General features: G+C 34.6%; 1 protein-coding gene across 4 annotated transcripts in view; it reads left to right on the top strand.

Moving 5' to 3' along the window:
• REV3L (REV3 like, DNA directed polymerase zeta catalytic subunit) overlaps window positions 1-27,656 on the top strand; it is a 254,937-nt gene that overhangs the window by 121,407 nt on the left and 105,874 nt on the right. For all 4 annotated transcript variants that reach the window (XR_009188015.2, XM_058307291.2, XM_058307290.2 and 1 more), the window contains 7 exons: window positions 1,389-1,531; window positions 2,160-6,312; window positions 10,377-11,290; window positions 13,667-13,746; window positions 15,058-15,183; window positions 20,327-20,519; window positions 21,819-21,930. Coding sequence is in view for 3 of the 4 variants with exons in the window: in XM_058307291.2 (XP_058163274.1) it covers window positions 1,389-1,531; window positions 2,160-6,312; window positions 10,377-11,290; window positions 13,667-13,746; window positions 15,058-15,183; window positions 20,327-20,519; window positions 21,819-21,930 (5,721 nt within the window). In the remaining variant the exon portion in view is untranslated. The remainder of the gene's footprint in view (window positions 1-1,388; window positions 1,532-2,159; window positions 6,313-10,376; window positions 11,291-13,666; window positions 13,747-15,057; window positions 15,184-20,326; window positions 20,520-21,818; window positions 21,931-27,656) is intronic.

Here is a 27,656-nt window from a genome sequence, read left to right as displayed (position 1 = left end):
GATGGAAGTTGGAAAGATTTTTGTGTAATATAAGGAGATAATTACTAACAAGGAAAGCCATTTACAATAAAAAAGGTTACTCTGTGAGACAGCAAGACACTTAAACTGGGAATATAAAAGCAGAGATTATGTCAGGTATGTTAAAAATAGGATTTTTGCATTGGGGAGAAAGTTGGACCTGGATAACCTCTAATATTTTTCAGTTCAGGAGAGTGATTTAATGAAAAATTGTGATTTGGTAAAGGTTTAATAGAAAAGCTATTCCATGTATAATGAAGATACATTCTTTTCAAACTTTCAGGACAGGATCAAAAAGAAGTTAGGTATGGATAGAAAAAAAGTTTGCCCATCCAATTAGGAAGGAAAGTATCACATAGAATCTCTTGAAAATATTTAAATTGATATGAGATGAAATTTTAAAAAGAGAGTATCTCCCTGTACTTTACAGTTCATCTGAATCCTTCAGTAACTATAATTTGTAGGCACTGCCTGATTGCTTCAGTACCTTTGCTACTTCCTCACCCTCTGTGATCCTGCTTTCTCTTTCAGCCCTCAACTGAAGCCTCTTCCACCAACCTTTTGTTTTTGTTTTTTTCCCCTATGCAGAATGTTGTGATTTTGTATTTATGAAGACTTCTTAAAATATTACAGGATACCATTTATTTAGATACTGTTTGATTCTCATCCAAACTGTTACATTTATATATCTAAGATTAGAATGAAGGAAATAAAATACAGAAGAATAAGATTACATATGGTAATCATGATATTGTTGAGCTGTGGTTACAGGAATGATAGTGTCTTTTAGCTTACATGAAAAAGGTCATGTCAGGCTTGCCAGATCATCTTTTCATCTGTTTTCTTCCTTTGATTTCCTTTTATGGTCACATTGACCTGCCTTACCTCTAGCCTGAGAATTACTGGTCCACTCTAGTCTATTATAGTTGAAGGAAGTGAGCTACTAGATATTAGAATTTCAGTGACTAAAATATCTCCTAGTTTGACTGGTATCAAACTTAATGATACCAGTTATATTTCAGTATTTCATAATTAATAATTTCCTGCCCAAGTGATTGTTAATCTTTGCCAATAGGGTTAATAGTACTGTTAAACTTGAGTTGGTAAAAGATATATATCATCCCAGCTTATCCTTTGTTGTTGGAAAATATATGTATGAGCATTTTTATAAAACTTATTTACCAGTAACAATATACAAGTACTTTAATAAGGCATGTTGATGAAAAAATTAAATTTGCTTTTCTTTTTTTTTAAAGTTACAGTTTTCAGATTTTTTATTCAGTTTTACTATTATACAGTCATATTATGCAAATCGAGTGTGAGATTCTTTCTTCTAAAGATTATTTTTACCAGAGAATCTTATTCTTTAGATCACTGTGCAAAAATACTCATAGAAGTTCAACCGAAGACGATGATTCATCATCAGAAGAAGACATGGAATGGAGTGATAATAGTTTGTTTCTAGCCAATCTTTCTATACCTCAGTTAGATGGAACTGCAGATGAAAATAGTGGTAAGTAAACAAGTCTATTGTGAGTATTTAGCTAGTTAGGGGCTAAAAATAAATATATTTGGTTTTGAAACTGTAATCAAATTTTTATTCAGTAGATTTTTTTCTTTTGAATGTGGATATATGATTCTTTTTCCTTTCTAAGAGGATAATGTTTATCACTGATTTCAAGCTTCCTATATTTTAATCAGTTTATCTTGTTAACTTTGAAGTAGCATAAGAAATATGCTTAGCTTTTTTTTTTCAAAGTCTTCAACTCATATATTACCTTTATAGAAAAAGTTTAAACACTTAAACTTTTTGAAGTGGTAATGCAAAGAGGCATATTATTTTGTGGGAAAAAAATATTCAAGATGACAGTATTTTTTCCTTATTCCTCCAAAAGGTACTACTGTATATCAATTTAATCTATTTCTGATTGTTTAAAATAATGACTAATAAGTAAATGTAACTAATTCATGATTATTTAGGTCAAGTTATTATATTAATGAAAGGAGTGACTTTTTTTAAAGGTTATCATTTTGAACATACAAACATAATTTCTTATTTCTTTCATGGTGATAGTATCTTGGTATTGGAAATATTTTTTTTTAAGTGAGTGGAAGTGAAATAAACTTTTTTTTCATTCCAGATAATCCATTGAACAATGAAAATTCTAGAACCCACTCTTCTGTCATTGCAACAAGCAAGTTATCAGTAAAACCCTCCATTTTTCACAAAGATGCTGCTATATTAGAACCCCCATCTTCTGCAAAAATTACCTTTCAATGTAAACACACAAGTGCCCTTTCTTCCCATGTTTTGAACAAGGAAGATTTAATTGAAGACCTTTCACAGCCAAACAACATAGAAAAAGGTCTAGATCATTCAGTATCCTCTTTTACAAATGAAAGCACTTACTCTCTGAAATACTCTGGATCTTTAAGCAGTACCGTCCATTCAGAAAACTCTCATAAAGAAAGTAGTAAGAAAGATATCCTACCAGTATCTTCCTGTGAAAATAGTATTTTTGATTATGAAGAAGATATTCCATCTGTTACTAGACAAGCACCAAATAGGAAGTATACAAATATTAGAAAGGTTGAAAAAGATGCCCCTTTTATACATATGAACCATCACACTAGTGAGAGTACATTGGGCAAAAGCCCTTTCCACTTTTCTGACTTAAGCAAATCAAAAAATAAATTATGTTCCGAAGGAAATGAAAAAGGTAACAACATAGCTCTGAATAGTTTATTCCCTTCATCATTAACTGAAAATTGTGAATTGCTATCATGCTCAGGGGAGAATAGAACAATGATGCATTCTCTTGATAGCATTGCTGATGAAAGTGGATTAAATAAACTTAAAATTAGATATGAAGAATTTCAAGAACATAAAACAGAAAAACCAAGCCTCAGCCAACAAGCAGCACATTATATGTTTTTTCCCAGTGTTGTACTTTCTAATTGTCTCAGCAGACCACAGAAATTATCTTCTGTCACATATAAATTACAATCTGGCAATAAACAGTCCCATTTAAAATTGACTAAAAAGAAACTTACAGGTCAGCAGGAGACTTCTACCAAAATCAATGAGACAGAATCCACAAAAGACAATTGTATACATAATAATCCTTGTAATAGTAATCCTGAGAAGGATAATGTATTGACCAATGATTTAATTAAAGTCACCCGTGGAGCTTTTGAAAATAAAACACCTACAGACAGTTTTATAGATTGTCACTTTGGAGATGGAACGTTAGAAACTGAGCAGTCTTTTGGATTGTATGGAAATAAGTACACCCTTAGAGCCAAACGCAAGGTAAATTATGAGACTGAAGATAGTGAGTCAAGTTTTGTAACACACAACTCAAAAATTAGCCTACCTCATCCCATGGAAATTGGTGAAAGTTTAGATGGAACTCTCAAATCTCGAAAACGAAGAAAAATGTCTAAAAAGTTGCCCCCTGTTATCATAAAGTATATTATTATTAATAGATTTAGAGGAAGAAAAAATATGCTTGTGAAGCTAGGAAAAATAGACTCTAAAGAGAAACAAGTAATATTAACAGAGGAAAAAATGGAACTATACAAAAAGCTTGCACCTTTGAAGGATTTTTGGCCAAAAGTTCCTGATTCCCCTGCAACCAAATATCCCATTTATCCGTTAACACCAAAGAAAAGTCACAGAAGAAAATCAAAACATAAGTCTGCTAAGAAAAAAACTGGCAAGCAACACAGGACAAATAGTGAAAATATTAAAAGAACTTTATCTTTCAGGAAAAAAAGGTCACATGCTATTCTTTCTCCTCCCTCACCATCTTACAGTGCTGAAACCGAGGACTGTGACTTGAATTATAGTGATGTTATGTCTAAACTAGGTTTTCTTTCTGAGAGAAGCACAAGTCCCATAAATTCTTCTCCACCGCGTTGTTGGTCTCCCACAGATCCAAGAGCTGAAGAAATTATGGCTGCTGCAGAAAAAGAAGCAATGCTATTTAAAGGTCCTAATACATATAATAGCAAGGCTATTAATTCCCGTATGGGGAAAAATAGTCGAACAAGAATTCCAGCTAAGAAGTCGAAAACAAAGCTTGTTAATCCTTCTGTAGTTACTAAGAAAAGGAATAAACGAAATCAAACAAATAAACTAGTAGATGATGGAAAAAAGAAACCAAGAGCAAAGCAGAAACAAAAAGCAAATGAGAAAGTTATGTCAAGGAAACACATAACTCTTAAGGATGAAAAAGCGAAATCTCAATCTGGTGCTGAAGTTAAGTTTGTGCTGAAACGCCAGAATGTATCTGAGATCTCCCGTAATTCTGGAGGTTCTCAACTACCTTTTAAACAGAAAGATGTGTCACTAATGGGCTCTGCTATAGATCATCCCCTTTCTCCTCCCCTCCACACTGGAATTAATGCACAACAGAAGTTACCTGGCTGCTTTTCTTCTTTCTTAGAAAGTAAAAAGCCTGTAGATTTGCAAACATTCCCCAGTTCACAAGATGATTTACGTTCATCAGTTTGTAGTTCTGTAGGGCCTGGAATATCAAAAATTAATATTCAAAGATCTCATAATCAAAATACTATGTTTACTGTAAAAGAATCAACCTTCATTCAAAAAAATATATTTGACCTTTCTAACCATTTGTCTCAGGTAGCACAAAATACACAGATAGCTTCAGGTATAATGTCTCCAAAGACAGAAGATAATGCAAATGTACAAAAAAACTATTTGTCATCTATGGGAAAACGAAATGAATATCATAATTCCCTAGAATCAAAGCCAGACCAGGCATGTACCCCTAATTTTTTGCACTGCAAAGACAGTCAGCAGCAGATGGTATGTATGGCAGAGCAGTCAAAGCACAATGAAACCTGTTCTCCAGGAAATGCAACTTCCAAGGAAAGCCAAAAGCCTAATTGCTTTGTAGCTTCTTTAAGAAGTCCAATCAAACAAATAACATGGGAGCAAAAACAAAGGGGCTTTATTTTAGATATGTCAAATTTTAAACCTGATAGGGTAAAACAAAGATCATTGTCCGAAGCAATTTCACAAACCAAAGCACTTTCTCAGTGTAAAAATCGAAATGTATCAACAACTTCAGCATTTGGTGAAGGACAGTCTGGACTAGCAGTTCTAAAAGAATTGTTACAAAAAAGACAGCAGAAAGCACAAAATGCAAATGTTATGCAAGACCTGTTATCTAATAAACATCAACCAAACAAAAATAATTCTGATTCTGTTGAACATAAAGCAGTTAAACGAACACGATCGTTAACTTCTCCAAGAAAACCTCGAACTCCCAGAAGTACAAAACCTAAAGAGAAAATTCCAAAAATTCTAAAAGTGGACTCTTTAAATTTACAAAACTCTGGTCAGTTAGATAACTCCGTATCAGATGATAGTCCCATCTTTTTTTCAGATCCAGGTTTTGAAAGTTGTTATTCACTTGAAGATAGCTTGTCTCCTGAGCATAATTACAATTTTGATATTAATACAATAGGCCAAACTGGATTTTGTAGTTTTTATTCTGGAAGTCAGTTTGTCCCAGCTGATCAAAATTTGCCTCAAAAGTTCCTAAGTGATGCAGTTCAGGATCTTTTTCCTGGACAAACCATGGAAAAAAATGAGTTTTTAAGTCATGATAACCAGAAAGGTGATGAAGACAGGCACCATGTCTCAGACCCAACCTCATGGATTAGATCTGGTGCTTTAAGTCCTGAACTTTTTGAGAAATCATCCATAGATAGCAATGAGAATCTTCGCCACAACCAGTGGAAAAATAGTTTTCATCCTCTAACAACTCGGTCTAACTCAATAATGGATTCTTTCAGTGTCTTGCAAACAGAGGACTATCTAAATGAAAAATCCAGATTGAGTAGGAGTTCAGTAAGCAAAGAAGTGTTTCTTAACCTCCCACAGCCAAGCAATTCAAACTGGATTCAAGGTCACAACAGAAAAGAAATGGAACTTGACTCAGTCAATACCTCTTTTACTACAATACTATCCTCACCTGATGGTGAAGTTGTGGATGTAGCCTCTGAAGATTTAGAATTGTATGTTTCAAGAAACAATGATGTATTGACACCAACTCCTGATAGTTCCCCAAGGTCTACCAGCTCTCCCTCACAATCTAAAAATGGCAGTGTCACCCCTCGAACTGCTCACATTCTGAAACCACTTATGTCCCCACCAAGTAGGGAAGAAATTATGGCAACTTTGTTGGATCATGACCTTTCAGAAACTATTTACCAGGAGCCGTTTTGCAGTAATCCTTCTGATGTACCAGTAAAGCCCAGGTAATATGGATTTTTTATTCATTTGGGCCATCAAATATAATGTATATAGTAACACTTGGTACTTGAGTCCTAGTGTTCTGGCTATTATATTGTATGTGTAAGCATATCATTGTGAAAACTACTCAGTTGTAGACTTATTAAGAAAGTTCACACTAGCCAGTGGGTGGCACCTAGAGAAACTTTTTTAGCTTTATGAGTATTAGATTTTTTTTTCACATTTAAAAAAAATTTATTGAAATATATCACTCATACATAAATGTATATAAACAATAAATGTATAATAGTTGTGAACATACAAAACAAACATATATAACATCAAACAAACATATATAACATCTCACCCTACCACCAATAACTTGCATTGTTTTTAAACCTTTTTAACTGATTAAAGAGCATTGTCAAAATATTACTACTATACAAAGTATTTTTCCCTTAACCAATCCGATTGTTATCTTTATATCATTTACATATGAACATACATAAACAATTAAGCATATAGTAAAAGTTGTGAACTTAAAAAGCAAACATGCATAACATCATACAGGAGTCCCATACATCAACCCTCCATCAACACCTTACATTGTCATGAGACGTTTGTTACAGACTATGAAAGAACACTGTCAAAATCTTACTACTAATCATAGTTCTTAACATTTGGTGTGTTTTCCCCTAACCCACCCTATTATTATTTTTTTAAATATATTTTTTATGACAGAAATTGTAAACTTATAAAACAATCATGCACATGTGCAGAATTCCCAAACAGCACCCCTCCATCAACACACCACAATGTGGTGTGTCATTTGCTACAGATGAAATAATATCTGATTATTGCCATGTCCATAGTGTACATTTGGCTCACATTTTCCATACTGCCTCAGTATCAACACGGTACATATTTTGTATAGATGCAAGAATATTATATTACTACTAACTACAGTCCGTAGGTCACTCCAGCTCTTATTTTTCCCCCTGCTTCTCCACATTCCCAATACCCTGCAGTAGTGATATACATTTGTTCTATCTAACAAAGGACACTCTTGCATCTGTATAGAGTATTAGATTTTGACCTACTTTTAACATTGTATCTCTGTTAAGGATTAGAGGCTCACTTGTGACATGATGCAAAATTAAAAAGGGTGTCATCCTACTTTAAAAGTATTACAATTATTGTTTTTAAGTGAGATTTATTTTTAAAATGGTAAACTTTTATAATTTTTTAACTTGATTTTTTTTAAGTTTGAAAATGAGCATACATATGTTCTAAGTACCCTTAGATTCATCTCTAAATGAAATTTCTTTTAAATTGTTCCTATTCTATACCACTTACTTTTCATGTTGCCAACATCATAGTCATATTGTTGGTGTTGTTTCTTTACATCATATTAGTGGTGTTAGGTAGAATTTGGTTACCCTTACCTCTTCTTTCTTTTAAAAATTTCTTTATGGAAGTGATAGATAGGCATGCGTACATACCCACACACACATGCACACAAGGCCAACAGCAAAATTAGGTATCTTGTACTTCCTCCATCACCAAGGCAGGGCGTACTTGACAAGAGCTGTGTTGGAGGACATGGCTTAATCCTTGAGATGTAAACGAAGGTTCTTGTTCCTGCCCTCTATGAAACAGATTGTGATCCCATTTACCTAACCAGTTCCTTGGAGAGGCAGCTCACTTCAACCATCCAATCAGAATCAGAGAATGGCCAGTACAGCTGAGGCAGGCCCTGTTTATCCACAGGATGGAAGGAGATATCAAGTGCCAACTAAGAGGCATATTGCATATGTGCACTGACCTGTAGCTGCACAATGTTCCTGACCCTATTTAAAAAGACACAATGAGTGTCAGGCTTTTAATCAGCAGATTAGCAGTAATTCTTGCAGAAGTTCTCTTAAGAAAGGAGTGAGAAAAAGTGACTGGAAACATAGGGTAGAAATTCCCTCCTTTAAGGACTGGAAGTAAAGAGCAGAAACATTTTCTCCCTTCCCAACACACAGTTTTGTTTTGTATCCATGCATGGTCCTTTAACTTTAATGAGACTGTTTCTCTATTTTACTCCCAGAATTTAAGAATATCTGTTCCTTAGACATTAGTTTCTGTTCTCTATCTTTATCAGTAGTGATTGTGGGCTTTTTTTTTAAGTGATTTATTTTTCCTACCTCAGACATGTTTTTAATTTTTTAGTTGCCAAACATTATGTGCTAGACTCTGTGTTGCTATTAGTTGTTAGCTTATTGTCCAACTTGCACAATTTCTTAGAACTCAGATTAAAGGATGATAACCATTATTTTAAAACAATCTTGTTTTTTACATAAAACAATGTTCATGTAGAAAATTTTGAAAATACAAAAGAAGAAAAAATAATCACACATTTCATTACTTAGTGACAACCACTGTCAACATTTTAATGGGTTTTCTTACAGGTTGTGTGTGTGTGTGTATGTATTTTGGTTTTATTTGTTCCATGAAATGTGATCTTACTTTAGCACAGTATTATATCCAGATTCATTGACTTAATTTTATAGTAGAAGTATTTTCCAAAGTTACCAGTTTTTTTGAAGCATTATTGTCATGGCTCATATTCTGTGTAAGGCTAATATTATCTAATGGCTAAAACTCTATTATATTTATATTATTGGCCAGAAAAATTTCCTTTTTTACTGTTAAAGATAATTATGTGATTGTTGTTCATTAAGCATTTTTTATATTTTGGAGTTTTTCTTATATACTTAGAAATAGAATTACTGAAAAAAATTAAGACTCATGGTACATATTCTGAATTATTTTTCCCAATGACTTGTAACAATTACTCTGCTCCTGACAGTACTCAAGAAAGGAGAATTTACCACACCTCACCAATTCTTATTGTTAACTTCATTATGACCTCTGTATCATTAGTGTTAGAGTTGGGTAGAGTCACATGAAATATGTGCTCATTTTCTTCAACAGCAATAATTCTATTTCTAGAAGTAGAGGTGTGTGCAGGAAAGGTGATAAATGCTTGTTATAGAGTTAACTAGCTGGGGCCAAAATCTTACCATTTATAGAGGGAAAGGAATTGTGGTAACCCTGATGGATGCCCCTCCTTCAGCTCCAAATCAGAAAGTTTGAATCCAGTTAATTGTGTTTTGTCTAGAAAATGACCAAGACATTTGGGGAATCACACTTAAGAGAAGTGGTTGAAAATAACTAAGAACTCTCTTCATACCTGTGAAAGTTATTGTGTGGAAGAAAAAAATAGACTTATTTTATGATACTGCAGAAGGCAGAAATAGAACCACTGGATAAATTCTAGAGGAAGACCGAGGTTTAGCTCAATGTTAATTAACTATTGTTAACTAAACAGGGCTACGTTTTAATTCATGTTTCCCCTATATACCCACACATGAGTAACATTTAAGCTATGCATTCTGTGGGCTCTGCCAACCCCTAAGTTCTTTGATTTTATGATTCATATTAGAACTTATGTTAATGTTTCATCTTATGTAAATGGAAGAAGAAATTGTCATTTACCTCAATTTTCCGTGATTTTTAAAATGTCTTAAGTAAATTTGGGGAATACAATGATTTGAATATTTGAACTGACAGACTTTGCTAAACTACTACAGGTATTGGAGAATAGAGAAAGAGACTATAAATAAAATCCAGGGTTATAATCTGAATGATAAATTCCTCCATTGTTTTTAACCATATGTGGTGACAGTGGAAAGTTAAGATGAGTGGAGGAAAGGAATCTGATGAGTTTATACCATTTCCTTGAAGGGAAGAAGGCTTCATGGGGTATTAAAACAAAGAAAACTTTAGTTCCCTGGTATTGATGATATCTTCCAAAGGAAGTTCATCTAGTAGTCATACCCTGAGGAAAATCACATTGAAAGTAAGATATAGTATACACGTGTAAATGGAGGAGGGGGGAAAGCAGGGCGAGGAGTGGAAGACGAAAGACATGGATATTTTTAAGACTCAAAAAAAGGCCTTAAAGTCCCTACGATAGGGAGATAAATATTTTGGTAATTGCTCTTTGAGACAAAATAGTTGTTCTAAAATATGTTGTTTATAGGGAGATGGGTGGACGGCTCCTCATGGTAGAAACTCGACTTCCAAATGATCTGGCTGAGTTCGAGGGAGATTTTTCCTTGGAAGGACTTCGTCTGTGGAAAACAGCATTCTCAGCAATGACTCAAAATCCAAGACCAGCGTCACCCCTTCGCAATGGCCAATCAGTTGTTAGTAAAGGGCCAACTAATAGCCATAAAATGGTTGAAGATAAAAAAATTGTGATTATGCCTTGCAAATATGCCCCTAGTCGACAACTGGTTCACACATGGCTTCAAGCCAAAGAAGAATATGGACATTCCAAGAAACTGCCTAAAACTGAACCAATTGGAATTGTAAAATCTGCTAAGAACGTCAGTTCTTCAGGTAACCCAGATGACAAACCTGTAGTGCCTCCAAAACCTGATACAACTCCATATGTAGTCCCTACTACAGCACATACCAAGGAAGATGTTGATAATTCTCATACTGCTTTACAAACATCAAGCACAGAATGTAATAGGACTGCAAGGGAAAATCAGACACTGCTACCAGTTGCTTCTGCAAATGATCCTGAGAAAGGTGAAGTTGATGATGATGACTACTATTTTAGTTATAGCTCTCCTGATTCTCCAGTAATCCCCCCTTGGCAACAAGCAGCATCCCCAAATTCCAAAGCATTAAATGGAGATGATAGAAACTCATCACCAGTTGAGGAGCTGTGTTCCCTGACTATTGAGAACTTCTTAAAGCCAATAAAAGATGGTACACAGAAAAGCACTTGTAATGAGCCTCAGGAGCCTCTAGTGGTATCTCCAATTAATGTTAGAGCAAGAACTGGGAAATATGAATCACTTTGCCTTCATAGTACACCAGTCATACAGAGAAAACTTCTGGAAAGACTTCCTGAAGAAGCAGGCCTTAGCCCTTTATCAACAGGTAACTATACAATAACAGAAAGGCTCCATGTTGTTTGTTCTTCAGAGTTAGAAATCTAAACAATATTACATTGTGTAATGAAAATCAGAGGTTATTTTAATGGCATTTTAGCTTAGCAAATGAGAGATCATTGATATTTCTTAGATTTCTCTGATTTGACAAGTTCGTTTCTTTACCTCCTCATTTCTCAACTCTGCTTAATCTGGATTCTGTCCCCATCATTCCACCAGCATGGCTCTGGTAAAGATTCCCAATAACCTGCTTGCAGCTAAAATAAATGGATGTTTTTCAGTCTCCCTATCAAGCTACTGTCCTATATGTCATACCTTCCTTTTTGGAGTACCTTCTCCCCTTGGTTTTCCTCCTTCTCTGTTTCCTTTGAAGCTAATCCTACTATTATCAGTTATTATCTAAATATTAGAGTTTATTAAGGCTTAGCCTTAAGTCTTCTTCACTCTTCATTACCTCTCTCTAAGTGGTCAGTTCCTACCCACAAGGTTACTATGGATAACTCACAAATTTACATATCTGGTTGAGAACTCTCTTTCAAGCTCTAGACCACTATACCCAGCTGCCTATTTGGCATTCTTCTTGAATGTTCAGTGGAACCTCAAAATCAGTTCATGATCTCACTGCATGTCCACTACCCCAGCACACTTATATACACACAAATATGCCTACACGTAGAAACCCATCTGGTCCAATTTCAGTTTTCCTTATTTCCATGAGAAGTACTAAAAAGTGCATATCAACAACAGTGAATGGTACATATCTCTCAGGTATTTAGTTAACACAGGTCAAAAACATAGAATTTGGTGTGTTTTTTTTTTAACATTTATTTATTTTCTTCCCCTTCTCCTCCCCCACCCTGCTGGTTTTGTTGTCTGTGTCCATTCCCTGTGTAATCTTCTGTATCTTTTTCTTTTTGTCTTCTCATCTTTCTCCTCAAGGATTCACCAGCATTCGATCATGGGGACCTCTGATGTGGAGAGAGGTTCCCTGTCAATTGCACCACCTCAGTTCCTGGTCTCTGTTGCATTTAACATACCCCCCCCAATCTCTCTTTTGTTGCATCGTTATCCTCCTGCATGACTCATTGCACAGGCACTGGCTCACCATGTGGCTTGCCACATGTGGCATGGGCACTGGCTCATCACACAGACACTCAGCTCGCCATGCAGGCACTTGGCTCACCATGTGGCCACTCAGCTCACCACACAGGCACTCAGCTCAGTGCAGAATTAGTTTTTAACACCCACTTATCCCTTACTGCCCACCCAGCTGTTTCCAATCCATAACCAAGTCCTGTCACTTTTTATCTCCTAAATAACCCAAGTCTATCTGCTGCTTTCTACTTCACCACCACAAATGTCATTATCTCTTTCTTGGGCTCTGCACTAGCCTTTTTTTTTTTTTTTGAATTTTTATTTATTTCTCCCCCCCCGCCCTGTCTGCTCTCTGTGTCCATTTGCTGTGTGTTCTTCTTTGTCCACTTGAATTCTTGTCAGTGGCACCGGGAATCTGAGTCTCTCTTTGTTGCGTCATCTTGCCGCATCAGCTCTCTGCGTGTGCAGCGTCACTTCTGGGCAGGCTGTACTTTTTTTTCTCATGCGGCAGCTCTCCTTATGGGGTGCATTCCTTGCATGTGGGGGCTCCCTTACTCTGGGGGCACCCTTGCATGGCATGGCACTCCTTGCATGCATCGCACTGCGCGTGGGCCAGTTCACCACATGGGTCAGGAAGCCCTGGGTTTGAACCCTGGACCTCACATATGCTAGGCGGATGCTCTATCAGTTGAGCCAAATCCGCTTCCCTGCACTAGCCTTCTTATCTACTCTTAGCAGACTCCTTTTCTTTTGCACAGTGATCAGGATAGATCCAACCTATTCCAGCTAATTAGTACTCTTTTCAGCTCAAAGAAACCCCTAGATAAAACTCTCAATTATATTCATTTCCTTTCTTGTATATACCCCAATTATAACTTTAATTTTCTATTTGTATTTGAGGAGCGTGTGATTCTCTCTCTAGACTCCATGAGGGCAGAGACTCTCTTTTCCTCATCCTCACAAATACTTGATAAATAAGTGAATAAATGCATTAAATGAATATGTAGAATAATGACTAAGGAACTAAGACATTAAACTCAGTAATTTAAACTTAAGTGTTTATTTTAAAGTACAGATTTAAGTTATTTTAGCAAGGAACAGAGCTTTGAATTAGTTTCATTGTTAAGGAGTTAAGTCTTTTGGGGGAATTTATAGGACAATACTCACAAGTGTTATTAACTGTTTGGAACAACCAAAAAATTAAAAAACAAAACAAAACAGAAGCAGGTAATTTTGATGTACACGTTAAATGTGAAATTTCTTTCTACAGAACCAAAAACCCAGAAATTGAGTCAAAAGAAAGGAAGTAATACTGACACTTGTAGAAGAGTACTCTTAACACAAGCAAAGGTAACTATACTAAACATATTTAAAGACCAGTGGAAATTCCATTCTTATTAGATTTCAGTTAGATAATTGATAACATTGTGTCTCAACTTAAAAATCTTATTGCTTATTTTTTTGCATCATTTTATTTACATATCTTTGAGACAACAAGAGATTGCCTAATTTTTTTTAGATTTTTTTTTTGTTGTTGGGATCTGAAAGATTCTTATATGTAAATACAAATATTACAGAGAAAGTGAATATGATAGCCAAAATGTGGATTATGAGGATACAAATACATTAACTGATTACTGGCAAAATCAGAACAATCCAATGACAGCAGAGCTCAAGTAAGTGATTTTTGATCCCACCAAAAATATATCCTTTTTCTTGGTTTGTTACTTTTTTCTCAAATATAACATTATTTTTTTTCAGTTACTTTTACTAAGTAAGTAGCAAAGGAAAACATTATTTACTACCAAATCTCTGAAAAATCATAAATATCTTTATTCAAATACTAAAAATATGACAATACTTAGAAGTATGTGGTTATATGAAGAAAGTATACATTAGACATGTATCTATGGAAAATATGGTAGAAATCACTTCCATATAGACCACTTCTCATAAATATCATTCACTATAAAAAGTATTTCTATTTGGAGATTATGAATACTTTAAAAATATTTCATTTATAAAGCAGTATTGTTGAGTTGCAAGCTATGTATAGTACAAATAAATGCCAGTGTGTTATGAGCATACATCAACACTTTCGGAAAAATGGTTTAAGGATTTGGAAATCAGAAAAAAAAAATTTTTTTTTTAAATGGAAGCAATTTTGTTTTCTAAAACTCTTGAAGGTTACTTAAATGTTTAATTTGTCTCTCAGACAACATGTTGTTTTAGGATAAAGTACATATTCAGAATTTCAAATCTTTTACAGACTTAGCAAAAGTAGTTGCAAATACTTGATTGATTCTATGTCATACTGCCAAACAAGGTAAAATTAAGTGTCCATGTAGTGTAAGTAGCAACTCTCTACAAGACTCTTACTTTCAGTAATTAAGGCTTGTAAACTCAACATATAAGTTAGGTGAACACATAGTTTGTTTACAGGTTATATCCCATATTTCTATATATATCCAGTTCTGGTATCTTTAGTTACTAGCATGAAATGAATGTTAATAAAACAGTTTCTTTTTGGACTTAAAAGGATATTAGATTATTGTTTACTACTAAACACAAAAAGCATATTACTAAGTGGAGAAAAAGTAATCAAAAGAAAGAAAATGATTGCTTATTTATCTTTTTCTGGCTATGTGTTTCCTTTAATAGAATCAATTTGCAGCAGTAAATACCCCAAAGAAAGAAACTTCTCAGATTGATGGACCATCTTTAAACAATACTTATGGTTTCAAAGTCAGCGTACAAAATTTACAGGAGGCAAAAGCTTTACATGAGGTAAAACGACAACAGTAAGGACACTTACGTGGTGTTTAACTCATTTTATTCTATAGAACAGGTATGGAAATTTTCTAATGAGTGAAGATTCTTTGTTCATCTCTGTTTTGTTCTTATTATTTTTACAATATATATTTATATAAAATGGATAGGCAAACTTTTAAGACAGCCATCAGTTGCTGATGGTGGTTTCACAGCGTTCTTAAATCTTAGAGCTGAAATTATAGAAGCTAAATTAGAAAAGATTTTTGAACTATTGAAATATCTGTGAATTGCTATTCTATTCACCCAAGTGCGATATTTACTTGTATTTTCTGTTTGGTTGGTTGAGTGGATTAGAGCTTGCTATAAAAGAGCATAAATTCATTCATTCCCGTTTCTAATCTATATCTAACTCAGTTACACCACAGACCATATTCCAAAATTTTGCAAAATTTTGCATCAGTGACAGTATGGACTGGAGAAAATGTGTGTGTGGGTGGGTCATACAAATTTATCTGTATTACAGAAAATACAGTTAATTCAAAGCACAGGGAGTGGGGAATGGGAGGAAGAGATGAGATGTGGAGGCATTTTCGGGACTTGGAGTTGTCCTGAGTGGTGCTGCAGGGACAATTGCCGGACATTCTATGTCCTCCCATGGCCCACTGGATGGAACGTGGGAGAGTGTGGGCTATGGTGTGGACCATAGGCCATCGGGTGCAGCGATGCCCAGAGATGTACTCACCAGATGCAAGGGATGTGTCATGATGATGGGGGAGAGTGTTACTGTGGGGGGAGTGGTGGGGTGGGGGCGGTGGGGGTGAATGGGGACCTCATTTTTTTTAATGTAATATTTTTTTTAAATGAATAAATTGAGTAGAATTTGAAAAAAAAATATTTGGAATTATCTCAAAACATTATGTTAAAGGAAAGAAGCCAGGCATACAAGAAAACATGACAAATGATTGGAAGTCTAGAAAGGTCGAAACTAATCTATAATGACACAAAGCATATCAGTTTTTGCCTGAAGCTAGGGGAAGGAATGAGGTTGACTGCAAGGGGCGTGAGGGAGCTTTTTGTAGTGATGAAAATGTTTTATATCTTGACTTTGTGACAGTGCTTACATAAGGGTATATATTTGGTAAGACTTCAATCTGAATCTTCGAATGGGTGTGTCTTATTGTATTTAAATTATACCTCGATACAGTTCACTAGAAAATAAAAGAGTTTTCATTTCTTATCTGAAAAAAAAAAAAAGCACATCTCTAACTGACAGTAACTTGGAAACAGTATTTTGTTTATACCTCTACTAATTAACGTGCTAGTTACTAGCAACATGGCTATTGAGAGAATTTAAAATTTGGCTTAGGTAAAAGTATATTTGGAACTAGTTTGGTATATAAAACTACTTTTTCAAATGTAAATTTTATGGAATCTAAATACAGATCAATTATTTCCCTAGAAAATTTAGCATCTGAATTGAGGTGTACTATTAATATAAAATATATTTCAAAGCATTAAAGCTTAGGAAAAGGAATATAAAATGTTTCATTAATAATTTTATATGTTAAAATAGTAATACTTTAGATATCTTAGGTAAAATAAAAATATTTTAGATTAATTTCACCTATTTCTTTTTGCTTTTTTTAAATGTGACTACTAGAAAATTTAAAATTACCTATGTGGCTTTCATATTTTTATTGGACAGAGCTGGTTTACATGGCTGTTTTATGTCATTGCCCTTAGAGCAAATAATTAGTAACTACCTATAAGTTGTGATTGGATTTTTTATGGGTTTTTGTTTTGGCTTTGGTTTTGCTATATAGACACTGTCTTAAAACTTTTCTAAGGATTGTATTAGCACATAATCATTTTTTATCTTTAATTTGAACTGAGAATCATATTCTTTAAGAATTAGATTGCAACCCGGTCTAATTTCCCTCATTTATTCATTTGTGCATTTTTTCATTTAACAGCATGCATTTTGTTCTTATTTTGTGCCTTGCCCTGTACTAGCCCCTAAAAGCCCATTGTAAATGAAGTGATAAACTCAGGAATATATATCCTATCAGAAGTTCTCCCAAAAACAAAATTAAAAGAAATATTTGTTAAAAATTATTTATTAAAGCAAAATCGATTGTTAACCTTAACCTCATAGACCTTAGCAAAAAGGCTTGTTTTATTTGATTGGCATAATTTCCTTCATTATACTCTTATATTCTGGATAACCCCATTTCAGAATCATGAGCCTTTTTGAAGTTAAAATCAGTCAATAAATCTGGCTGGTTGCTGATAGCTTCCTCCCCACACAGGCTTTCTTCATCTGAAGGCACATTCTAAACAGCCACCTGGTGGTCAAAACACAGAGTGGACCAAAAAATATCTGTACTATCCTCTGTTCCTTATTCTCTAAGGAAATTATGCCCATAGCACTGTCTTCCAGTTTCCCATTACCCTAATGTAATCTCTCTCCCTTTTACATAAAAATAATCAAGGTAAATGTTCTAATCTCTGTCCCCCTTTCTCACTTACCTCTTGTCTAATTACACTCAGTAAGTATCTCTCCAATTGTTTGCTGAGAAAAAAATGCCCCTATGAACAGTAATGCATTTATATCAAGGAAGGGCAAATTTTGAGTGTGAAATCTGGCTAGTATATAAATAGTACCATCAACCTCCTAGACTCTTTTTACCTGAAGTTATGTTCATAATTTTTCCATAGTCTTTCCATATGTTCATCCCTTTCTAATTAAACTCTTGTTTTCATTTGATTTGGGGGACAGATTTAGCGTTTTTAAAGTTTTGTATTTACTAAGTTAATACATGCTTATTGTAAATAAAAAACCAATCTGAAGAGTATACACTTAAAAGTGAAAGCTCTTTCCCTTATTCCCTTAGTTCCCCATTTTACTTTGTTTGATTTTTTTTTAAGTATTAGTTTGGGTTTTATAAAACAGAAACAGCATTACATATTTCTTAAGGAAGGTGGTAGATTTGTGGGTGTTTTGTTTTATTTTTCCTCATGCTTTAACACATATGTAAATAATGTTCTTTATATCTTAAAAGTATTTAATAACTTATGCTAGTGACCACATACAGTATTACATGTACCTGGTAAAAAATTCAGTCAGGACAAAAAGATTTACAATAAAAGTAACTTTCCCTCCCACCTTAGGTTCAAGAATTCTATTTTTCATTTCTCCTAGCAGAAATTTTCTATGCCTATGTTTTTTATATTTTATGTAGAGAGAGAAGCATTCTATACTCACTGGTTCCATTTATCAGTGTATTATGGTGATCTTTCCATATTAGAACATACAGACTTAGCTCATCGTTTGGAAAGTTGTAAAGGTTACCGAGTGTTCCATTGTGTGTAGTCTTTATAGATGCCACATAATTTCTGTAACTCAGATATTTAGTTTGTTTTTTCCAGTCTTTTGCTTTACAGTCTTAAGTGAGCATTCTTGTGCACACATTTTTGCACATGTGTGAGTACATCTAAAGGATAAAGTCTCAGGAGTAAAAGTACTAGACCAAAGGATATGTCCATTTTTAATTTTGATATATATTTCTAAATTTTCCTCCAAAGACAGTTACCAAATTATATTTCTCACTAGTAGTGAGAACTGTGTGTTCACGTCTCTTTAGCAGTTTTCATGCAAGGTAAATAAAAGTACAAATCATTTTTAAATTCTATATAATCTGAATAATTACCAGTATTGTAGCAGTAGTCCACTATTTCCCATTAACAGGTGTGTAAACTTGATCAAATTAATAGCCGTAATTCCAGCTATAACATCATGAGCCTTTGTAGCCCAACCTGTATTTTTTTTATTCAGAATTTCTAGTAATTTTGTCTTTTTTAAATTTTTTATTAAAGTTAATAGATCACAAAGCAAGTTACATTAAAAAACATAAGAGGTTCCCATAAAACCCACTCCCCACCTCCCCACCCCCATCATTTTTATAAATTGTGTTTTTTTGAAGATATATACATCTCAAAAAATGTTACATTAAAAAGCATAATGTATACCCTCTAACCCCCACCCCACTCCTCCCACACCAAAAACCTCCCCCATCATTGTTGCACACTCATTACACTCGGTGAACATATTTTGGGGCACTGCTGTACCACATGCTTAATAGTTTACCCTGTAGTTCACATTCTCCCCCAGTACATTCTGTGGGTTATGGTAGGATATATAAAGTCCAGCATCTGACCCTGCAATATCATTTAGGACAATTCAAAGTCCCAAAAATGCCCCCACATCACATCTCTTCTTCCCTCTCCCTGCCCTCAGCAACTACTGTGGCCACTTTCTCCACCTCAATGCTACAATTTCTTCTATTTCTAGTCGCTATAGTTTAATAGTAGAATACCAGGAAGTTCACTTTAATCCATATTTTATACCTCCATTCTGTGGACCCTGGGATGGTGATGTCCACTCCACCTCTAGATCAAGAGGGGGCTTAGATTCCTCATGGATGATGGATGCAATTCCTCTGCTTGCAGTTGTAGGCATAATTCTGTCTTGATTTTAGAAGGAAGACTGAAAGATTATATTTATGTAGAGTTGTTATTAGCATAGGATAGTGAGTGAGAAAAGCAAAATATTAAATTTCATCAAAGAGAAAATGTGCCTGAGCAATACTCTAGCTGTAGTTGATACCAGAAGAGTTCTTATGATTTTTTTCAGGAACAACTATAATTGAAAATCTGCCTATACATGCAAATGTCTGAATTTAATAGCCCTCAAGTAGTAGAGAATTAATAAGTAAGAACTCTAAACTAAGAAACATGTCTTTTAGTTTAAACTACAGATAAAACTATAGTTTAATTAACTGCATAGAGTAAAAATTGTTGAATGTACAATCACTTGGCCTAGTCATTCTCTTTCTCAAACAGGAATTGAGAGACACTGTATATCTTAAACAAATAGTTTTCAGTATGTACTGTCATTTCTTAAGCAGAGTTTCTGAGAAAAAAACTTGAATTGATTTAATGAATCTTGGAAGTAAAAATCTGTAGTTTTACACTGTAGGATATTAAATTGTGACCATGTCCTTTATAGCTATTTTTCCTGCAATTTTAACACGCATTTTTCGTTAGAGTCTTTCAAGCATGTCTAAACAAAAGGCATAATTTCTATTTCCTTTTATAGATACAAAATCTTACCCTAATCAGCGTGGAGTTACATGCTCGAACTAGACGAGACTTAGAACCAGATCCTGAATTTGACCCGATATGTGCTCTATTCTACTGCATCTCATCTGACACTCCACTACCAGATACAGACAAAACAGAACTCACAGGTGTAATAGTGATTGATAAAGACAAGACAGTGTCAGGTCAAGGTATTGTTCGTTTATGTTAATTATATACCTCCCCACCCTAAGATGAATTTTTGACAGGAATCTGTGCTGATGATCTAAACCAGGGGTCCGTGACCTTGAACTGAAATTCAAAAAAACATTCTTATGGGGACATGTTGGTGCAGATGCGATATATTTATTAAATAATACACAGTACAGTGTGGACTTAGTAAGGAATCTGTGGCAAAGTGGTCCGTGGTACAAAAAGGTTAAGAGCACCTATCTAAACCAACTAAGCAGAACAGCTCCTTTCTAAACTGTTTACTGACGTGTGATAGGAAGTGTTGTGTATAACCTTGTCCTGGATTCATTAATTCTTACTTGAATTATTGTCAAAAGCAATACAATAAAGAATCTGAAAATTTCTAGTTTGCACATCTAATTTGTTTTAAAAATTATTTTGAAAAATACTAATTGTGAATAGAGAAACCAAATGTAATATCTCTAGGTTGGGTGGACTATCTCCCTTGAGTATTCATGTGCTGATATTTTGTTGCTAATATAAAGGGTTTTTTTAAATTTAGAAAGTTAAGTTACTACTATGAGTAAGTTAATGGTTTATATGACTTTTAAAATATATTCTTTGTTTCTAACTTTTTCTAAATACATAAATTCCTGGTTAAGAGGTTCTTCATTTAGTATACCATGTAAGGCATTTTATAAAACATCAAGTGTCCTTCAGCAGTTTTAAGTGGTAGCTACTACAAATGAATTGTCAGCTAAGGAGGTAGTCTTAGTATAGACCAAAACCATATAGGGATTTGCAGTTTAATCAGTTCTGTATGTGAGCTGGTTTGTGCCAGTACACAAGCCAATTGAAATCAGCCATGGTAGGAAGTCTTCAAATCCTGGAAATAGGCATATGCTACAATTCAGGGCATGTTGTTATTGTTTGTTTTTTTCCTAGAGAGCTAGTCGTTAAACATTTTTCAGTATACCACTGATTAAAATATTCTTTACTAAGCAAAGTTCTTCCTGTTAGGAAGAGTAAAGACAGGCCCAAGTAATAAAAGATCTTTATGGATAATATATTATTATCTGAGGAATTTCATGAATACAGGCTTTTCAGTAAAATAACTGAAAATATGAAATGTGGATTTTCGGGTGCATATTGAACTAGAAACCTTTAAGAAAATTTTCAAGAAATTAGGTTAATTATATTTTTACTTTGGCGAATATGCCCTTAATTTGAAATATTGCTGTAATGTGATTTCACACGAAAGTAGGGGATAATATTACTTATACAACTATATATAATGAACATTTTGATTTATTTCTTAGATATCAGATGTCAGACGCCATTACTTATTAGATCTGGAATTACAGGACTAGAAGTTACCTATGCTGCTGATGAGAAGGCACTTTTTAAAGAAATTGCAGATATAATAAAAAGGTATTGTTTTGTATTTTCTAATTTTTCCAATTTTGTTCAGAGGGTCCTTTCATGGTATTGCTGATAATATAGGTTAAAGTGGAAAAGAGGAAGAGAATCCTTTCCTGGGGCTCTTGAAAATAGTGACTTATCCCTGGAAAGAATATTTTGCACATCCCTGCCCCTTGCCACCCTCACCACCATTTCCAAGCAAATTAGAGATAGAAAAAGGAACTCTGTTCTTAAAGTTAAGGTGCCAGTGAAATAGGGGGGAAGTGTACTAAAGTTGAATTGAATTATTCACTAAATGGACTTCTACATTAGGAGCCATCCACTATTTTAATATTCTTTTTTTCCTTTAAGGAAAATGTTTTCTAACTCTAAGCAAGTTTGTTTTTTTTTTCAAAAAGGTTTGGAACATAATCTGTTCATAAATTTAGGACTATCTGGTACATATTCTCATGTACATAGTCTCCCAAAATCTCTTTTAATCATTTGATAATTGTTCTTTAATAGTAGAATCTTATCAAAATTTATGAAGAAGATTTTTTGACAATATTTTAATTTAAAAATAAACAGATCTCTTGTATATCCTTAAGTGTTATTCTTGGGTAACCTTGGGCTCTCTTATTAAATGCTTCACTTATCTAGAAATTTAAGGTTTCTGCCCATTGCTAGGTTTAGGTTTTTAGGTGCCTAAAGCAGTCTAGAAAATACTCTTTAAATTCTGTTACCATACAATAAAAGCTGTCTTTGAGCATGTTGTTACCCTCAACCCTTTCAGTTCTGATTGTATGGTTGGTTAAACTCTTTCCTTTAAAACTGAGATGATGTTTTGTGTTAAAGAACAAACATATTCTACAGACTTGACATCTGAGTCTCAGAAAAAAGCCATATTGAAAACTGGAAAATCAGAAAATGTGCAGTCTACAAAACAATTAAATGACAGAGCATCAAAAATGATATGCTGCTACCCACCACTCTAGGGAGGAGAAAAGGAAGAATTTTACTTTTTTTTTTTTTTTTTTTTTTTTTTTTACAACTTTTAGCACTGGTAACTGGAGCTAGTCCCTCTGTTTGAGTCTTGCCATTGGCAGTCCTACCTTTTATCTCTTCTCACAGAGGTTGTCGTCAGCATGTCAAAGGCTTTCAGGGCCCACAGTTTTATTTCTATAAATAACTTAGCCCAAAGAACATGTGAGTTTCAGTCAGTACTGTTTCATGGGCCAGTACATGTCCAATAATGTCCTTTTATGCTTGTCTTCACCTCATTTAGGCATATTCCCCCAAAACAGTATTACTTGACAACATACGAATTTTGTCAGTCTTTTACAAGTGTAGTAACTTTCTTAAATATCCATAACACAACTATTCTAGTTATTAAGAAAAATGTGGTAAAGGAAAAGTAAAACAGAATAGAATTAACTTCTGGTTCTTAATTTAAAAGACGATATGATTGTTACAAAGAGAAGAAAAATGCTTAATATCAGCATTTCAATTTTGTAATATCCTTTATGTATCAGTCCACACAACGCCCAAGAAAGAATTTCATTCTTTTAATCCATCTGTTGAGCACCTACTTTAACAGTGTTAAGAGCATGAGCTTTGGAGTCAGCCAGCCCTGTGTTTTAGTCTTTAGCAAGTTACTTAGCTCTCTAAGCTTTAGTTTCCTTATCTGTAAAATGGGTAGTTGATATGAGTATTTAAGTGAGATAATGGAGAGAAGACTCTTAGCTTATTGCCTGGCACGTAGTCAATTCTTAAATATTAACTCTATGTTAACTGCTAAGTGCTAAATATAAAGATGAATAAAAGATGTACAATCTCAAAAGGCTTTATTGTCTTTATTTTTCCATTCTAAATATTTACTTCCTCAGGTGGCAAGCATAAACAAGTAGTATGAAATTATACATTTCAAAGTAAACCCAAATCTATTTTCTTGTTGCCACAATTGTTTTTCTGTAGCTCCTTGGACTGTTAATGATTTTACTTTTTGTCCAGTCTCTTTAACTTAAATATAAGCTCTGATTCCTCTTTTTTCCTCTTCTCCTGCATCCATTTATATCCTGTCCATTTATTTAACCTCAATTATTTTTCAAGATTATTCTTTCCCTTCCATGCCCTTTGTCACTGCCTTAATAGGGTCCCCTCATCTCTCATCTGTACCATGTTAGTGGGTTATTTAAAATATTGTGAAGCACCTTTTTATCTGCACAAGCAAATAAAACCATTTTCTTGTTTCTGCTGCTTCAGTTCCCTCCACAGTTTTGCTTTCTCCTTACCATCAGTCCATTTACCCACGCTTGTTCTTTGTTTTCCTTTAGTTAAATCCATCTATAAGAGAAGAGAAAAGGTAGAACTAGAGAGTAAAAGCACAAATTTAACAGGTAGTGATAGCAAGTTTTATTTATCTGATATTGCCAAATCTAAAACTACCATGGCAGAGCCTGGATCCAGGATTGAAGTGATTTTAGAATTTTTTTAATGGCTACAAAGATAATGGACTATTCATTAGCTACTTTTCATTGTGCTTTTCTCAAATTTTTTAATAAAATTTTATTGAAGTATATCATTCATACATAAGCATACATAAACAATAAGTGTATAGTAAAAGTTTTGAACTTACAAAACAAACATGATGTATGGGCTCCCAAACATCACCCCACCACCACCACCTTTCATTGTTGTGAAACATTTGTTACAAACTATGAAAGAGAATACATGAAAATATTACGACTAACTATAGCCCATATCTTACATTTGGTGTATTTTTCCCCCAACCCCCCTATTATTAACACCCTGTTTTAGTGTTACACATTTGTTATGGTTCATTAGAGAACATTCTCATATTTGTCCTGTTAACCACAGTCCATCTTCCACCACGGAATTCTCTGTTTTATACAGTCCCATGTTTTGTACAATCCATTCAGAGTATATACTTAATGGCTCTCATTTTCATCACAGAGTTGTGCTGTCATCACCTCAGTCATTTTTTTTTTTTATCATTATTATTTTTTAAAATTTCTCCCTCCCCTCCCCACCCCCATTTTCCCCATTGTCTATTCTCTGTATCCATTCGCTCTGGGTTCTTCTGTGTCTGCTTGTATTCTCATTAGGAGGCTCCAGGAACTGATCTCGGGAACTTCCAGAGTGGGAGAGAGGTGATTACTCTCTTGTGCCACTTCAGCTCCCAGTCCTGCTACATCTTCTTATTTTCTTTCCTCTGTGTCCCTTGTCACGTCATCTTGCTGCGCCAGTTCTCAGCATCGGCCAGCACTCCTGTGCGGGGTGGCTTTCCTGAGCTGGGCAGCATTCCCACGCAGGGGAGCCCTTACGCGCTGGGTGGTGTTCCTGTGTGGGCCGACATTCTGCATGGACCAGCACACCATGTGAGTCAGTTTGCCCTCACCAGGAGGCCCTGGGCATCAAACCCTGGACCTCCTATACGGTAGATGGATCCCAATTGGTTGAGCCACATCTGTTTCCCACCTCAGTCATTTTTAGAACAGAAAAAAGAAAAAATTTCACTGATACTGTCCTCGTAAGTTATAAATAATTTCATAAACAATTTCTACCTGTGTTTCTATTTTTAATGACCTGGAACTTTCTAGTAATTGTAACTCTTAAACCATTAAGCTTTTTAAATGACATTTTTCTGATATTTGTACTATTTGCTCCCTGCAGATCATTCCTCTCTTAGCTTATTAATAAAATAAAAGTTATCTCTCATTGACTATAGAAATTTCATTCTTTCCTTGTAGGGAGCTTTCAGAACACTCCCATACAGTTTATATTTTTCTTTACAAAAAACAATTTAAAAATCTTTGACTTTGTGTAAACTCAGTATAACATTCTCAGTGCATGGAATTTTAACATTAAAAGAGAACGGTTAGGGAAGCAGACTTGGCCCAATGGATAGGGTGTCCGTCTACCACATGGGAGGTCCATGGTTCAAACCCCGGGCCTCCTTGACCCGTGTGGAGCTGGCCCATGCGCAGTGCTGATGTGCACAAGGAGTGCTGTGCCATGCAGGGGTGTTCCCCGCATAGGGGAGCCCTATGTGCAAGGAGTGCACCCCATGCGCAAGGAGTGAGCCCTGTAAGGAGAGCTGCCCAGTGTGAAAGAAAGTGCAGCCTGTCCAAGAATGGCGCCACACACATGGAGAGCTGACACAACAAGGTCATGCAACATAAACACAGATTCCTGGTGCCACTAATAGGGATGGGAACATTCACAGAACACACAGCGAATGGACACAGAGAGCAGACAACTGGGGGTGGAGGGAGAGAAGGGGAGAGAAATAAATAAACTAACAAATTCATTCTTAAAAAAAAAAAAAGAGCAAGAACAGTTAGTGATAAAATGAAGAAATAATTATCCATACTTGACATCTCAAAATTAGATGTAGAATTGCTTTTAAACCTGTAGAGCACTGCAAAAGCACTTTCAGATGATGATTTGTAGTATTTGAGAGCAACACTACTGTTATGGGATCTGCCTTTCAAAGAAGATCACAGATTTGCTCTGCTTATAAATGAGTTAAAGAAAATGAGAGGATTTTCACTTAGTGTTACTAACCTCCATTTCTTATCATGCAGTTCCAGTTTCATTGTTTACTGCAGCCTCATAGGGTAATGGCTTTGTTAGAGTGTATTTTATAACTTTATTTTTAGCCAACTGTTAGGTGTTCTTCCAAATGATAGTATCTCTGTTTTTAAAGGTTACATTTCATGCTGACTCTTACATGCAGTCCTCTATTTGGTGGCTGGTACTGTTTTACATATTGAAATATAAAAATGAATAGACACAATCCTTGCCCTTAAGGAGCTAACATTGCAGTGAGAGAGACAAAGCCTGAGTTGGGATTTTAAAATGATTCATTGTTCAAGTATTTAAGGTTTGACTGATGTGGAAGGGATTCTTCTAGCTGGACCTTAGAAAATCTAAAACAGTGGGACCAATTTGGAAAACTAAAAAGTCTAGTACTCCTGGAGTATGAGTTTAGTATGAGGTGTTTAGATAATAGAAATAGTAAAAAAAGTAGATATAAGCCATTTAGTCAAGGATTTGTTTTGTAACCTGTATAAAGACACATAAGTGTGCTCAAGACTTAAAAGCTAGGTTACATAAATGACTTCCCCACAGAACATCAGTGGACCTGGGTCTGCTAATCATGGATTTTTGGTTCTTGATTGATAATCAAGTTCAGTAAGTTATAAAAATTTGCTTCCTTTGGATCTTATACTCTGAAATGCAAGGACAAAAAGAGTCTTCTAAAACTCAAGTAGATAAATGGATAGTTGTTTATTCTGAGTAACTGTAGTTACTTTGTCAGGGGGCTTTTAGGACTAAACAAAATAATGCATATAAAGCTTGTTTTTTAAAATTTTTAATAAAAATTTTCAAATATATTCAAATGTAAATAGAATGATATAAAGAATCCCCATGTACCCATCATCCAGTCTCTACAGTTTCAATACATGGCCAATTGTGTGTCATCCATGCCCCTTCCCACTAGATTATTTTAACATATCCCAGATTAATACTTTAGTAGTATATATCTCAAAGATAAGTACTCTTTTTTAACTTAATCACAATATCATTATCATATCTCGAAAAAGACCACTAATTCCTCAATAGCAGGTATCCAATCTGTATTCTCATTTTTCCAGTTGTGTGTATGTGTGTTTGTCCAAACTTTTGATTTGTTCTGATCAATGTCCCAAAATGCCCACATACTTCATTTG

Source organism: Dasypus novemcinctus, chromosome 11 (genome assembly GCF_030445035.2).
Source record: "Dasypus novemcinctus isolate mDasNov1 chromosome 11, mDasNov1.1.hap2, whole genome shotgun sequence".
In the NCBI taxonomy this organism is placed as follows: Eukaryota; Metazoa; Chordata; class Mammalia; order Cingulata; family Dasypodidae; genus Dasypus; species Dasypus novemcinctus.
Note: the sequence above shows the minus strand (reverse complement) of the source record. Positions and strands in the feature narration are given on the sequence as shown.